This window comes from Tamandua tetradactyla, chromosome 6, assembly GCF_023851605.1.
Source record: "Tamandua tetradactyla isolate mTamTet1 chromosome 6, mTamTet1.pri, whole genome shotgun sequence".
Taxonomy (NCBI): Eukaryota; Metazoa; Chordata; class Mammalia; order Pilosa; family Myrmecophagidae; genus Tamandua; species Tamandua tetradactyla.
In genome coordinates, this window is record NC_135332.1 from 130,479,898 (window position 1) to 130,497,349 (window position 17,452).

Genomic DNA, 17,452 nt, shown 5'->3' on the forward strand with positions numbered 1-17,452 from the left:
TTTAAGTCTTTGATCCATTTGAGTTGATTTTTGTGTGAAGTATGAGGTAGGGCTCCACCTTCATTCTTTTGCATATGGAGATCTAGTTTTCCCAGCACCATTTGTTGAAGAGACTGTTCTTTCCCATTTAGTGGTCTTCACCCCTTTCTCAAAAATCAGTTGGCCATAAATGTGAACGTTGATTTTTGAGCTTTCTATTCAATTCCATTGGTTACATGTCTTTTTTTGTGCCAGTACCGTGATGTTTTGATTACTATGGCTTTATAATAAGTTTTATTGATCAGGAAGTGTGAGGCTCCAACTTCATTCTCCTTCAAGATGGCTTTGGCTATTAGGGACCCTGTTCTAGTTTTCTAGCTGCTGGAATGTGACATATGAGAAATAGAGCAGCTTTTAAAAAGCTTAGTAAGTTGCAAGTTTACACTCCTAAGGCAGTGAAAATGTCTAAATTAAAGCAAGACTATGAAAATGTCCAAATAAAGGTATCAATCAGAGGTTGCCTTCACTCAAAAAGGGCTGATGAAATTTGGGGTTTTTCTCTCAGATGGAAGGGCATGTGGCAAAGTCTGATAGCTTTTTCTCCCAGCTTCTTGTTTCATGAAGCTCCCCCGGGGGTGTTTTCCTTCTTCATCTCTGAAGGTCTCTGGTTGTGTGGGCTTTGTTGGCTCTGAAGTTTTTTCCAAAATGGTTCCCTCTCGAAGGGCTCCAATAAGCAACCCCACCTTGAATGGGTGGAGACACATCTCCATGGAAACCATCTAATCAAAAGTAACCACCCACAATTGGGTGGGTCACATCTCCATGAATGATCAAAAAGTTTCCACCCAGCAATATTGAATGAGGATTAAAGGACATGGTCTTTCTGGGGCATACCACAGATTCAAACTGGTACAGACTCCTTACCCTTCTGTATAAATTTGATGATTGCTTTTCCATTTATGCAAAGATGGCTTTTGGAATTTTGATTGGGATTGCACTGAATCTGTGTATCACTGGGGTAGAACTGATATCTTAACAAATTTATTCTCACAACCCATGAACACAGAATGCATTTCCATGTATTTAGTTCCTTAATTTCTTTTAATGATATCCTGAAGTTTTCCATAGATAAGTCTTTTATATCCTTGTGCCCATTTAGGAAAAACCTGGTCTCATAGAAATTAGTGATTGTGCATTTACAGTATTTCTGAAGTATTCACTTATTCCGTAGCTTCCTCTTAGCTTTTGGTAAGCTATATTTATCTTCCCTGTAAGAGAAATGTAATTGATTAGAAAAAAAAGTTTTATTACATTTGACAATCACAAAAATCATTTTTACCAAATATTTATAATTCCGTAACAGGTATTTCTGATTTAGCATAATGCACAAGTATGAAAATATATCTATGCCTGAACATATATTAATACACATAAACAAAGGATTACCAGTGTCCCTTCCATATAAAACATTGGATTTTAGTTTTTCCATCTCAGTAATACACAGAGTAATACTCATATCAGTAATACTTACATCAACAAAGATAATTGCCTTTTTAATTGTACAGTGGGTTTCTAGTTCAGTATTAACTTTGTAACCTCCTGTTTCAGTTTGCTAAGGCTGCAGAAATACACTATAGCAGAAATGGATTGGCTTTTTACAATGGAGATTTATTAACTTAAAAATTACAGTTCTCACGCCATGAAAATGTCCAGTCAAGGCATCTAGAGAACAATATCTGGACTCTGAAGACAGGGCACCTCTGTTATATAGGAAGGCACATGACTGATGTCTGCTTGTCCTTCACTCTCAGGTTTCGTTGCTTCCAGCTTCTGTTTCCAGTGGCTTCCTCTCTGAGCTTCTGTGGGTCCTGTCTTAGCGTCACTGGGGCTTTTCTCTATGAGCTTCTCTTGGTTCATTTCTCTGAGCTCTCTTTAGAATTTTTTTGTCTTTCATCCTCTCACAAAGAAGTAAAAACGATCAAGATCCACCTTGAATGGGGTGGGTCACATCTCAGTTGAAATAACCTAACCCCAAAGTCCCACCCACAATAGCTCTGCACCCACAGGAATGAATTAAAAGTACATGGGGTACCTAACAGCTCCAAATCACCACACCACCCTCTCATATCAGTTTGAAATCCTCTTTCAGACTTGTTCTGATCAAGCCATTGAGTTTTATCTCTATTAAAGGTTAAATCCCCTCTGCTCCTGTCAAAAGCCTGCTTAAGACACATTCACGAGGGGAAAAGGAAGACTGGAAAACAAATGTAAACTTTACTCTTTGAAACTCTTTAAGCTTTATCCTAGTATTAAACTTGATCAGCAAAAAAGCTCAATACCTGTCTTTACAAAGTTGCAATTTCATGTTGAAACCTTTGGCTTTATTCTTTCTAATGAATGTGCTTTCAAAGACAAGATCCATTACATTGCCAAACATGTTAATATAAAGATCCTTTTGACAAATGCTTCTCAGAACTGAGGATCAGTGGAGAATAAATTTTTTTTGATGAATTGTAAAATATTCTTCTATTAGGCCATGAGAGTTTTATAGCCTATTCTGTTTTCAGTTTATTTGGCTATTCTTATCCCAAAACCCAGCCTTTCCTTCCACTGCTGTAGCTTTTCTCAGGCAAGATGACTTTTAGATATAAAGCAAAGTGTAATTTTTATTTGTCTTTTCTTTGCTAGTAATTCATAGTCATTCTATCTTTTGATTTTTATTTTGTATAAGCTATTTTAAATGAAGTATAAAATGTAAATATAAATACAATAAATACACATACATGTACTCACTCATACTCTTTTTGTTAGAGTTTCTCAAACCTTGACATTTTTACAAATCTCTATGGCTCCATCTCTCTCTCTTGTGCACAAAGATCAGGGCTATTTCTGACCCTGTCCTTGAATTGTGTTAGGAAAATTAGTGTGCTAGGAAATTAGGCCATTTGATGATGAAATACAACAAGGTAGTTTTTTTTGTTCATTTCTTAAGGCCCAACTGAGTAATATGGGTAAGAAAATGCTGAAATTATGTAGTATTTTAAAAAATGTTAAATGGTATAATTTATGTGGATGGTAAACAACTTTCTGTTTAAATTTCTCTTATTTCAATTTTGTATTTAGAAAGTAGTATCTGTTATTGTGGATCAATTTTTTTTGGATTATGCAAAGTCAAATTTTTACGATTCAGGAAGCTGAATTAAAAATGTATATATTTGGACATGTCCAATTCCAACTCTTAATTATTTGGATATGGTCAATGAAAATATTTTCCAAAGATTTAAAAAAGCATTACCTTCTCATTAGGGAAACAAATATGTATATATATATATTAGTATTTATTACTGCTTTCTGTTTTACAACATTTCTACCAGTATCCACTCTCCTGGAGTAATCAGAGAGTCTGTGCTGTGTGTCCATCATTGTAAAGATGCTTATAATATTCAATAGTCTGATTCCTTACTTTTTCCTTTGTAAGACAGTCACTTATACTGGTACCGAGGGAGAGTCACGTTGAGTTTGCTTCTTGACTGTGATTGCTGCCCTTAAGGGATCTTGTGTGATTTGGCTTATATGTGAAGTTCAGAAGGAACTACAAATTGAACTCAGACACTGAAAAGTGCTCTGAATGGCGGTTAGCCAAAGATGAGGGTCTGCATAGGATTGAATGAAAATTACCAGTGTGAAAGTGAGAGATAAAAGGAAAGAGAGAGAGACAGAAAGACAAAGAGAGGCCTCAAAAAAGTCTCTTCTTTCAATAATCACATCTGGGACTCTGGAATCTGTTCATATTCTAAAGGTTCAGAATGGATATTCTGAACGTTTTGCCCTCAGAGGGGTGCAATGATGCTTAAAATTGATAGCATTTAGTGAAATTAAAAACAAAAAACAAAAAAAACAATGCAATAGACCAGATTTGATATCAATGAATGACATTATATTATTTCCTCATTTTGATCACCCTTTTGATTCTATTTGTGTTTCAAACAAAGATTGTTGATACCTCACTTCCATAGTCACTGTATTATTTTACTATGAAGAATGCTTGCAATTAAACTCTATTTACATACCTGGTTAATAAGATATTGGAAAATTACTCACATTTTAAATTTATTTAATTTTTTTTGCAGGCTTGAAGATTTCTAAGCACATTAATTATAATCAGTTGAATACATTATGCCACATTAGGGGACTACAATACAGGTAAATAATACATGCATTTCTTTTTATGTCATTCAAATGAATATGAATATGTTTGTTTTGTGGATAAAGTATAGTAATAAACCATTGTTGACTCTCAGAGGTGCCTGATTTACTACACAGATAAAAACATATGAAAACCTGGAGATTATTTTACCAGATTGAGGTGACAGAAAATATATGTCATATTTTAAGGAAACAATTTAGTGTGAAGCAAATATAACTCATCCCTAGCTGGGCCCTTTCTAGTACTTAAAAAACAGTCATAGGGGAAAAAGCTTTAAATGGTTAGAAAATACAAATCTTGAGTGAATTAAGTGCCTTAGCAGTGCAGAGGGGATGCAAAAGACTTAGGAAATATCACTGTTTGAAGCTCAGGATTCCTAAGATGGGTAATACTTAAACGATATATTTATTTTAAAATTTATTTTCCTGCCATCTCCTTTCTTCATGTTAGAATTTAAAATGAACGAATTGGTAATTTTCTTCCGTATCCATCAGTGTCCATCCATCCTTCTCTCTTCCTTCACTCAGCAGAGGAGGTTGCCTCATCTTTTATGGGACTGCTGAGAAAATGCGTTAGGTTTACAGACTTTCTCTATTTTAAAACATATCTCTCTAAATCACATTCTCTAAACGACTAAATTATTTCTTTATCTTCATCTTTCTTCCATTCTCTTCTTTCTCAGAGAAAGGGAGGAATGCACTTTTTTGCTATTCTTTGAATTTCCACCAGGAAGGATGTTTGCCCAAGCACTGCTGGCCTCTTCCTCACGCCCGCTGCCTTTCAGCACAGGGTTAAGGTTGAGGTCAGGGGCTCTGGAGTCAGATGGCCTGGGGAGTCCTGACGCAGATGCTTCCCGGCCCTGTGACCTTGGGCTGGGTACTTAAGTAATTCTCTTGGCCTTGATTTTGTCATTTGTAACACGCAGATAATGATAGTACCCATTTCAAGGGGGTTATTAAGAGGATTAAATGAGCTAATAGCTGTAAAAATAAAGTGTCTAGCATAGAGTAAGGAACATAGGAATGTGAGCTGTTCTTATTATTGTTGTTACTCAGAAAAGCTCATTTAAGTTTAAAGCCTGCCTCGCATATGGTCTCTTTTCTAATCCATTATGGCAGCTACTAGGGTTTTTGATGCTGAATGCCTGTGGTTTCTTTTCCTTTTGCTTTGTAGTCCAGACATTTATTTCTTTATAAAATAGTTATCTAAATTTTTTCTTTGGGAGATCATAGAGATTGAGAGAGAGAGAGAGAGAGAGAGAGAGAGAGAGAGAGAGAGAGAGAGAGAGAGAGAGAGAGAGAGAAATATCCAATTGTGGCTCTGCCAAAGGGTCAAAGTAAATTTTGATCATCTTCATCTTCCTGGATTGGATAATCCCTTCCAGATGGTATCTGGTCCAGGCCCATGCTGCTTGTCCTGACTGACTTCCCTTTGCTAATTTTACTGTTCCTTGTCTTAGAGCCCCAATTACCTGAATTTCTTGGTTGTATTCTTGCAGGGCACTGGCCCACACCAAGGCCTGTTGGGGGAGGTTTTATGGTATGTCTCTACAGGTTTTGGGTTCTTCTTTAAGAAAAAGTATATAAGACTAAAACTAAAAAAAAGATAAGAAAGTGTATATGTATTTCTAGACAAATTAATGAAGGCTTGGCAATTCAGGACCCTTTTCCCCCTGAGATTTCTTTAGGTGATTTACCAGAAATGCATTCATAATAATGATCTAAGTCTTTCAGAATTACAAAGCTTTCAAATGATTTCAACAAATTGGGAGGAAATTTAAGAAAAATGTATCTTTCTTTATGTATTACTTTATGGGGTATATATTTAAAATGACATTAGGAATACTTTTTACCTATAATGAAAGCAGAACTGCTGAGAATTTCATGTCTCAAAGTGGGAAATCTTTGTACATGAAATCTTCCCCCCAAAGGCATTAGTTTTGTTTCTAAAAAATCCTATCAGAATAAAGGCAGCAGATTGGTGTGTTATTCGGATTTTGGGTCGAAGGTAAAAGAAAAATTGAGTAACAAAAGGAATGATATCCCTTGGATTTTTTATATTATTGGATGCAAGACTTTCACCTTAGACTAGAAGCTCACTGAGGGAGGGAGATTTGTTTCATTTTTATTGCTTTTTATCTCTTGGCACTTAGCACAGAGTTCAATGTTTTGAATTGAATTACGTTTTGATGTTCAGTAGACATACAAATATTCTTGATATAAAAAATTACATGCTTTCTATTTCTCTTTTCTTTCTGCCTGAAGAGCTATTTTTAAACATGCTTTTTTATAAAAAGGAACGATATTTATTAGTTTGGTGTTCCAGTTGTCCTCCTGGAGTATATGTTTTTGGAGATAAACTGAAATATGCTTTGACTGATTTTCCTTTTCATTTGTTAAACCACTCTATATCTTAATCAGTCAGCACTTAAGTTCTGAAGTTCAATTTAGTTTGTAATACAAATATGGTTTGTAAGTAAAGTTATGTTCTCCTAAATATCAAATATTAACAATATTGGGCTACATCATTATAATGTCATTTTCCTAAGTGACAGTCTATTCTTGTAACTCCATACAAAAATTTTAACGTGCCTAAATTTGGAAATATAAAAGAAAAACACAGTCATTATCTTTGTACATGTGAGTATTTAAATAAAGTGATACTTGCCAAACAATTAGCTGCCAGACTGGAATATAGCAGGAGCTCATTATTTGTTATTAATATTACCAATAAATAAAGCTGGCTATTCTCAAATACATATGCAATCAAATATTCTTGCAGAGACCCATAAACAGATTTTGATTCAAAAGTCCAATTGTAATTTGATTGCAAGACATTCAGCATTTCCCCACAGTCACAATGTTATAGAATCAGAGAATTATGAAAGAGGATATCAACTTAGAAGTCATCTAGTGGAAACTTCAATTTACAGATGATTAATTTTGCTACATTTTCCCAGATTTGCTCAAAATGGTGTCAAATTCTTTGTTATTCTCATACAAATGATGAAAACAATATTGTTAAAATTATAGTAACTGGAGAAAATACAAAATAATGTTGAGTAACTTTTAATTTCTCATTGTTTCAGATTAAGTTAAAGTACATCAAATTAGAAGTGTTGAAGAGGTTGATAGAGGCAATTATGGTGATCACTAAGGAGGCTACTGGACAATTTTAAGTACTTCAGAATTTATTGATGTTTGTTCTTTAGTATATATTTTTATTTCAAAATATATTATCTTTCTTATTCTTAGTGTTTTTCTAACCTGGTTTGTCAGATAGACATGTTTTTGACATAAAAATAGAATAGAAATATAAAGAGATATATGACTTTAATTTTTAAGATATTAAAGTCAGAAGAGAGATGAGAGGCAAGAAGAGCTTTAAAAGAGATGGTTTATATGCAAGAGAAATTCACTGAGCTGTGATCCAGTGAATGGTGTTTTGTCTGGGATGTAGCCATTTTTTATTTTGTATAGTTGCCTTGATGGCCATGTATTGAAAAGGATAAATGCAGAACAGCTTTTACTTATTTGTGTATATATTTAGCCTTTTTTTGGTGGTTATAGAAAAGGTGAGCAGAGGCAGTATGCAATTTTGCATTTATCTGGTAGGATGTTAACCAAGTGGGTACCATGCTTGCTTATGCTATTTTACCTAAAGTGCACACTCTCATATTCAGTTTTTCTAGGGCATGGTTCTCTACGTGGGGCAATGTTTACTTCAGGGGGTATTTGGAAATGTGTGGACACATTTGTCATTGCCACAATAATTAAGAGACACCATTCCCACTTAGTGGTGAGAGGCCAAGAATTTTAAGCACTTTGCAATGTGCTGTAAATTCCTACACATTGTCCCACCCAGAGAAGGCCAATAGCTCTCCTTCTCCCCCTTGAGAAATGCTGGTCTAGAGCTATACTCTTAGATAAAGTTTCTCAAATTAGAGAAAGTTACTATAGAAAAGTCTGTAAGATTTCTTTAAGCCTCAAATTTCCTAGCTCTTGCTATAAATAACAAATGCATACCAATTCCTTGAGAACTTGCATCTCCATCAATATTATCACCATTAGACTATAAGCTTCTGGGGGAAGAAAACACGTGTGTTTGGTTCACCCCAGCATTTTCAATGCCTTCAGTGCATTCAAAAAATGTTTGTTGAATGCCTGCAAAAACCATATACCCAGTAACTGGTGGGCATGATTTATTGTTTTTCTCTTTATTTGTCCAAATATTCTAATTAGATTCTGCTGTTCCTTTGTATGTCTAATGCTTGTCACTCAGTTTTAATCCACCGCTCAAGTCTAGTTTGGCTCTGGGACTATCCAAATTACAATTGGAATTTGGTTCTCAAATCTCTTATTTTAATCCTATGTTATATAACAAAGTTTAATCTTTTAATTTTATTTATATATTTTAAAAAGTAACAAAAAATAGTGGTAAAGGATATCTGTGAATATGTTTCTCTTGTAATTGGAAACAACACAAATTATTTAGAAGTTTCTTTTAGTGTATCCTGACTATCACTTAATTCTGAATTCCTTCTCCATTTTCACAGGTAAGAGGTGTTCAGTTAGTGTTATCCTAGTTCGTTCGTGTGCCTTTATAGATATTTTAATGAACCAGTAGAAAATTTATAACATTTTGATGTCTAAATGTTTGTGAGAATCATTTTGTAATATCTATTTGCAACTTGCTCTTTTTCCATTCTACAACATCGTAGAGAGCTTTCCTTATATATCTCATTGTTTTTAAATGCGTACATACTGTTTTGTGGTATCTTTAAACCACATTTTATTTAACTATGCTCATTCTGATGGACACTGAAGTTCTTTCCAGTTTTTCTCTAGTTGAAAAATGCTTTAGTGAATACCCTTGCAAATGCTTCCTTATTTATGTGTGAGTACTTTTCTATGGTAAAATACTAAGAAGTGGCATTTTTAAGGCATGGGACATGCACTTATTTTATTCTACATAGACTCCTACCATAATTCATTGTAAAGTGAGTGCACTGAGCATTGCTTGTCTTAGCTCTATATTTCTCTCTCTACACTCAGCTTTAAAGTGCTGGGTGTAGGATTTAGCAAACTCCATTTTGCAAGCTTTTCTCTCAAATGCCTCACCTTGTAGATTCTGCCAATAGGTGGCACATGTAGAAGATTAGACACTAGGAGAAGAGAAGATTTTCTTCTTCTGCTTTCTTTATCTTTCTCTTTCCTGTTTTTGGTGACATTTCTGGAATTGGCAGTGTCCCTCTACCTTCAGGCGCAGCGTCTCTTTTTGGTGAACTTTCATCTGGTGCATGACTCCAGCTCAGTAGTTCTAACCTCACCAGGTGGCAACACCTAGGCAGTGCCAGCATCTCTTTTGGTACCCTGAACTACTCCTTCCTTCCCGAGACCCCAGCCCTTGGAGCAGTAGCCACATTGTGAGTTACTTGTCTCTGATTTCCTCGCCCTCATCTTTTGGTTCTTTTTAGTCCTTCTTTGGTTACTAGGATTTCTGTATTAAATACCTGTATGGTTTAAATACTGAGGTACTGTTTGTTTTCCTGATTGGACCGTGATAGATGTAGCAATTTTCAGAAATGGCAACATAATTTGTGGATCCCAGTGTAAAATAAAAATTCAGGGCCCCGTGTTGAAAAATTCAGTAAGAATTTCAAGACGGTAACATCAGAGAATTAAAACTAAGCATGGGCCCTTCTAAGCAGAGGATTCTGTGGGACCACGTGGACCACGTGTCCTTGAAGCCAGCTCTGGTGACTCTACCTGTATGTCTATCATTCTCAGAGCATCGTATGAGAGCAGGTATTTTCTCACACTCTCATCAAAATTTTTAATTTAACCAATTTTATGGGAAAATCGCTTTTAAATTTGTATTTCTGAATTTATTGGCCATTTGATTTTCCTTTTCAATGATTTCTGTTCATAGTGTTTGACCGTTTTTCTATTGTGTCGATGGAGGCAATTCTTTGAAATAACCTGGATATTAATATTTCATCTGAATTAATATGCATTGTAAATATTTTCTACTCATTGATCACTTACCCATTATTTTTATTCACAGTGTCTTTTGCTGTACAGAAATATTTTAATCTTTATCTATTTTTTTCTTTGTGCCTTTTTTCTTTCTGTATCTTGCTTGACAAAGACCATCCTATTCTAAAATTATATTTTCTCCTACATACACTTCCTTAGTTTTTTAATGTTATATCTTTTTTACATCTAGGTAAGTATATTTTACTATTGTTTCCTTGCTTAAGACTACCTAATGCCTTTTCACTGTGTCAGAGATTTAAGTCAAATCCACTCAGATATCAGACATTTCAACCTTCACACATCTAAAGCAGAAGCTCTGAGGTTTTCCTCCGTACATACCGACTTCCTGCTTAGAGGCTTCTAATTTCAGTCAATGGCAACTCTGCAACTTCCAGCTGGTCAGGTTTAAAACCTTGGAGTCATCATTGACTGTATCTTTCTCACACCCCGTATCCAGATGAAAGATACCCTGATGGCTCTACCTTCTAAAGCTGTCCATAATACAGCTATTTCTCCCCATCTCCACTGCTACCACCATTCTGGTCCAAGGCACCAACATCTCTTGCCTAGATTACTATCATCATTTCTTAATTGGTTTTCTTGCTTCAGCCCTTACCCCCTAGAGTCTGGTCTTGGCAAAGTACCCAGAGGAATCCTGTTAAGATATAAATCAGATCCTGTCATTACTTGGCTCAGTCTTCTAGTGGCTTCCATGCCACTCAAGGTAAAAGCCAAAGTCTTTACAATGACCTGCAAGGTCCTACAAGATCTCCCTCCCTCTCACGCTCTGACTGCTTCCTCTGAACCACTCCTCCCCACCCACCCCTGCCTGCCTTGCTTATCTTGTTTCAGAAGCAGCTGTCATTATGCTTTGCTCCTAACACACCAAGAATGCTCCTGTCTCAACGTTTTTCTAGTTTTACCTTCTGTCTGGAACACTATCCCTTCATATAGTTACACTTCCCTCTTCTCTGCATTTTGTGAGCAGCTTATATGGAATACATAGTCTCAATACTTCTTATTCTCCTATTCTTACTTTCATTTCTTATTTTTAAAATTTTTTTATTTTTTACATGGGCAGACACCGGGAATCGAACCCAGGTTCTCTGGCATGGCAGGCAAGCGTTCTTGCGGCTGAGCCACCGTGGTCTGCCCTCTTACTTTCAGTTCTTAATAGTACATCTGACATATAGTTACGAATTGATTTTTATTGTTTTCCCTCTCTGAATTGCCAATGATTAGAATACTATTTGGTACGTGGTTGGTGCAAATATTTGCTGAATAAATGAATGAAATCTCTTTCTGGCATTTAAAGTCTTCACCATCTGAAACAATCCATATATCTTTTTTACTACTTGTTAACATGAATCTTTTTAATTGGCAAAATCCCCTAAACTCCCAACCTTCTTTTATGATGTTGCATCATCTTGATATACTTTCTAGTATTCCCTTTTACTTTTAATTTTATTTATCTTTTGGGGTCCAGGTAATGTCTCCCATCACATCTCATGGGTTTTAATTCTCCTACATACATTTTCCCCAATGAATTTTAGGCTGAGGGTCTGAAAGAATGAATTCTAGACCTTGCTCTTCTATTAACTTAGTTGAGGCTCTCGGAATATCAGTTAAACTCTCAAGGTTCAGTTGTATAATTTTCAAAAGGAAGGACATAAATTTGATGAGGCACAAGGAACCCTTTAGTCTTGTTACTATATAAAGCTGAAAATATCATATTTTTATCCACACACTTTTATGACTTTCCTGTCTTCATGAAAGCTAAAATGATCTACCCAGCTGTCCAAGCCTGAAACTGGAAAATCATCCTAATTCCTATCATTCCTTCATCTTGGATGTGCATTTTTTAAGTAATTATTATCATATTCCTCAGAAAACACTTTATAGGTGGCCACTTCTTAGCCCTGTTTCCCACTAACTCTCCCTTTCTTCCCCAGAGAGACAACAACTTATTGTTTTTTTTTTTTGTTTGTTTTTAATACATGGGTAGGCACTGGGAATCGAACCTGGGTCCTCTGGCATTCCAGGCAAGCGTTCTTGCCTGCTGAGCCACCGTAGCCTGCCCAAATTATAGTTTCTTGATTGCACCTGTACCATTTTATTGTGGGCCTTGTACTCTTCTTCAAACTGACTTCAGTCTGCTGAGTAAGTTCCCTCAGAGTCACCATCTAGGCCACTTTTCATAAAGACTTTTCTTTCTCATGGTTCAACTCTCCTAGTCTTAATAATATTAATACAGGCAAGATTTAATGCTTACTCAAATTCTTGTCACTTCCCATTTCATGTGGGCTTCCTATCCCCCACTTTTTAATAAAATTAAAAAAATTTTATTTTTAAGTGCTGTGATTTCTGTACTTGTATTTACATTAGTAGTTACCATTTTTTACTACTTGATATGTTTTAAACTCTGTGCTAGGAGCTTAACATTTGTTATTGCTAACTACTACAATGATCCTACAGGGCAGGGAGTTCTTTTCTGGAGATTAGGAAATAAAGGAAAAGTTTAGATATCTTATATAAGTTAAACAACAACTTCAGTTTTGTATGGAGTCATATATTGGTTCTCAAGGTTAGGAGAATGTCAATTACTTTAAGGGAAGTAGAAGTCTACAACATATTTTTCTGAAAGTTTAGATTCAGTTTAAAAGTTATATATTTGCAGTTAACTTTGTTAAAATGTTATCCCAGGGCAGGGGAGGGATACCTAGGGTATAGCCCAAAGACTTGTTTTGATTGATCCACTGGTCCTATAAACATTTTAATCTAAGTTTATAACATTGTGAAAAAACCAAATATTTTCATGTATGGCTTAAAATGCTATAAGATCTGACTACTCTGAACCTAATACTTTCGCATGGCAAATATGGGCTTAAGAGTGGAGTCATGGCCCCCACTTTGCCAGCATGCTCGTTCCAGGTCATCACGCTCCCCACCTCGTCTGTGTCACTCATGGTATCTGCTCGACCACTACAAGCATTTGATTTTGTGATCCTTGAATATGCAGTGTCATGGAAGTGCTTTAGAGTTCTGGTATGGAAAACTAGATTTTGGACATATCTCTCTTTCAACCCATTGAGGATGTTGGAGCTTTTTCCTCAAAGATGAACTTCTTTGCACATGAATGTCAATGAGATGGTGAATTCCTTATCCTTAAGTGGTATTTACTCAGGGCCTGCAAAATCATGAGAAGTATCTTCTAGACAGCATTCAAGTGTCACATATTTGGGTCCATGACCTACTTTCTAACCCTATTATAATTCTAAATCTTTCACTTGTCCCTGATTTTACCATATCTATTCCATGTCTACCCTAAGACACTTCTTGTATCCATATTTAGATGTATTCATTTACAGATCATTTCACTTGGTTTTTAGATAATAATATATTTCCCCTGAACACACAGAGCTATATGCTTTTTTTCATGAAGGGACTCAGAAAAAAGTATCTTGCCTCATTACATTTATGTGCTCTAGAACATATATCACAGCATCATAAGACTTAGGGCTTCATTCTGAAACATTATGTCATCTCCATCTCTAGCATATGACTTTCCACTTTGGCTTTCCACCCCTTTCACTTCTTGGATACATGATTTCGGAGACCTAGATCACAAACCTGGGGTCCATGTATACCAGTTACATTGTTTTGAAAATTGTCAAGGATTAGGTAAAGCAGGAAGCTCAGTCATACACACAGAAAATGTCCAGTTTGAAGGTCTTAGTATTTTGCTATCCACTTTTTAGCCATCCAAAGATGATCAGTTCAGAGAATAGATTGGAGTTAAAGTTCCAAGCTTGGGTGCCTGGGGTCCATGTAGACTTGAAAGCAAGGTCATACTTTTGAACTTCTTTGGATGTCAGATTTTTCATTTATAAAATGGAATGATAGTAGTATCTGTGTAATAATGTTTTGTAAGGATTAAATGACCCAATTCAAGTAAACTGCCTAGAATGGTGCCTGTACAGTCAGTACTAACAAGTGTTACTATTTGGGAGGCAGAATATCCAAGAGATTGAGAATGGATTGTAGTCTATTCAATGTTCATTTGCACACTGTGTCTTCTACTTCCTTGTTGTACAAATTAGGAAATTTATTAAGGTTATAGTTTCCATGGGCTTTAAAGAATATTAGCCTTGTAAGAGTAATACAAATAGACAACAAGACAAAAAAAGTATAGATTTTAGCACAATGCTTTGTATATATGGATCTTATAAATAACAGGTAGATGTGTAGAGCAGATAACTGTAGAATGTGAGGTCCAAACAAGAAAAGAAAAATCTTTGGAAAGCCTTGAAATCAATGGCCAGATTTTTAAAAAAGAGAGAAGGTGCTTGGCCAATGTGTCTATATAAGGCAAGAATGGAAATGAAAACGCCTAGATTATATTAATTAAGATTGTTTAAGTTATAGTATTTGTCTTGCATACAGTATCAATACAGTGTTTTAGGAACTTCAGTCAAGAGAAAAAAATGCTATTAATATTTTAAAATGTGCTGTTATTTAAATTAACAGTGAAATAACCTTCGCTTGAGTTTACGGATTTCTATTTTGTTTTCTGTGAAGCAAATATTGACTATGGTGTCAGGGTTCAGTTTGAAGTAAGATTGTTTTTAGTTATTACTGAAATAAGATATTGAGATCAATGCTAAGCATTTTAAAAATTGACCAACTTTTCATGATGACTGTCAATTGAGACTTGATGAGGGAGATTTTCCAGAAACAGGAGTCATCTATCCTTGAATGACAATTTGCTATATTCCAGTGGTTGATTATTTGATATTTGCAGTGGGTCTAAACCTGGATGAAACTAAGAATCACCAGGAGGAGGAATTTAAAATAGAGAAATCCAGGTCCCATCCTTGGAGTTTAGGATTCATTAGATTCAAAAAGGGGTCAGAAATTTGACCTGTAAAAAGCACCCCAGATGATTCTAGTGATCCTCTGGGTCTGGGAAATGTTAATCATTTGGACTAACACCTTTTTTCTCCAAACTGAAAAAGTAATAGGATTTTCCATAAATCACTACAAAGGTTCATATAAATGTTCTTACCATTAATGTTTGTGTAAACTATTTATAAATCACTTTGGAGAAAATTTAGTTATGAGGTATGATATATAAGAGCCTTAATCAATTACAGAACTAAAAGTTTTAAGAAAGTTCAGTTTAAAAATTAAATTTTTAACATTGCCATTGCCATAAATTTTATATTTCTTAAAATATTTGTCACCAAAGCACATTATAGGCAATTTTTATAGTGAGTACTTCTTAAACACAAAATACGTTTCCTATTTTTAACATTTTCTTTTTAACTGACTAGTAAGTATGGAATTAAGTTGTATATGTTAAGTTTAAAAATCTATCCCTCAGGAGCTATTATCCTATGAGTCTTACAATTTAATTTTTCTTTTTTAGCCAGAGTTCTTGCAGCATATTATCAGCTCACAACAACTTTATGAAGCAATATCCTAAAATATTCATTCACAAAAAAGTTAGACTGCCTAAACTTTACAAGTTGGAGGACAAAAGGTAATGATGTATTCTTTGGAAACCCAGGTTTACTGTGTGTATGTGTGTGTGTGTGTGTGTGTGTGTGTTTAAGAAGTGGAATAAAAAACTACAAGTATATAATCAATTCCCCCCACTTCATGCTAGGGAGCAGCCAAAGAAATAGAGATTGGTAAGTAGGAGTAAACTTATTTTCTTGTTGAACAGAAATATCTGTCCGTCTCTGAGGAGCATATTTATTCAAACTTTTTGTCAAACAATTGTTACTTTTTGCTCATTAATGGTGGTGTTTATGAAAGGACTTCATTAAAGTACTCTGCAGGGTTTTATGAGAAAAGTTCCCAAGGAAATGATTAGAGTGTTTGTGATTGGAGGTTATTTGGATGTGTATTAGGTAGGTATCGAGGAATGAATGACCAAGTCACAGGACAGATAAAGGATATTTGAGAAGTCTATTTCACTGTGCTCTTGCATCTAGGAGGACCTGCATTTAAATGTATTTCATGTATTTTCAAAGGCAAAGAATGAGACTACTTAAATGTGTTGCAGAGGGTATGACTGACCTTCCTGGGCAGGATGAGAATGGGTTGTCCAAACACAGTGCGTTGCTGCTCCTCTCAGATTGGCCCTGGTCCTGCTAGAACTGTAAGGTTCTTAAGTGAGTGCACCATTAGATCTGAGACCTTCTCTCTCCTTGGATACCACAGTTGTTCCCTGGGTGTCTTCATCTGGATATGCACAGCCCCATTACTCACATAGGCTTGATCTGTCCATACTCTCAACTACCCTATGCCCCCTCTCCCTGATTGTACCTTGTATAATTTCTTATTTCTATAGCCATCAGATTGTATTTCACTTGTGTATTTACTAGTCTGTATTTGTACTTCTGACACTTAGCAGAGGGACTGACACATAACTGGGACTAATAAAATGTGTATGACTCTGTGGGAAGATTATTAGCTGTCTCTATAAGGGATTTAATCAAGAACATATTTATTTATACATTATTTATTTATATCAATACTATAAAGATAAAATTTTAAACAAAATGGTTATAAAAATATATTCTCAGGGATTTGAGGATATCAGCATGGGAGACATTGACTTGTTTTGTTATCATAAACTTTTCCTTTTCTCTATAGCAACAGAACATTATCATACAGAACACACCTCTGGGAGACGGAGTTATTCTGTCTTTTCAAGAACAATTCTGTTAAATTTTCTAAAAGCATCATGAAAAATAGAGATTCAGATATATAACACATTTTGCAAGACTTTGACTGCCATCTAGATTGGACTCTGTCCCTAGATGATAACCCTGTGTCGAATGATCATACAAAGCTTATACTGTGATTTATCAAATTAAAATTACACTGTAAGAAGATCTAATAAAAACAGATTATATACTATTTTATTCAAAGTACACAATCTATCTTAACCTTGTTGATTAGAATGAAGGTGTAAATTCAGGTCTATCAATAGAATAAGAGACCAGGAGGCTTTAAAGAGAGTTGAAGTGTCTAACTTGCCCTAAAATCTCTTGATTAAACTTCCATCGCTGGCCTTACACCTTTGAGTTAAATCATTATTTTCTGAGGACCACGGGGGGCACACCAGTGTTATTAACAAACTCGATAATGTGATATCTTCATATTTTTAAGAAAAGAGTTTGAGGCCCCAAATTTATTTTAACAGCCAGATTTATGG

General features: G+C 35.2%; 1 protein-coding gene across 18 annotated transcripts in view; it reads left to right on the top strand.

The window, feature by feature from the left end:
* Positions 1 to 17,452, top strand: part of CNBD1 (cyclic nucleotide binding domain containing 1) — a 662,225-nt gene that overhangs the window by 15,409 nt on the left and 629,364 nt on the right. For 15 of the 18 annotated variants that reach the window (XR_013178326.1, XR_013178325.1, XR_013178327.1 and 12 more), the window contains exons 2-3: positions 4,110 to 4,182; positions 15,653 to 15,766. Coding sequence is in view for 15 of the 18 variants with exons in the window: in XM_077167149.1 (XP_077023264.1) it covers positions 4,110 to 4,182; positions 15,653 to 15,766 (187 nt within the window). In the remaining 3 variants the exon portion in view is untranslated. Of the gene's footprint in view, positions 1 to 4,109; positions 4,183 to 7,274; positions 7,365 to 15,652; positions 15,767 to 17,452 lie in introns of all 18 variants that reach the window. The other 3 variants (XM_077167154.1, XM_077167155.1, XM_077167148.1) reach the window with 2 other exon arrangements.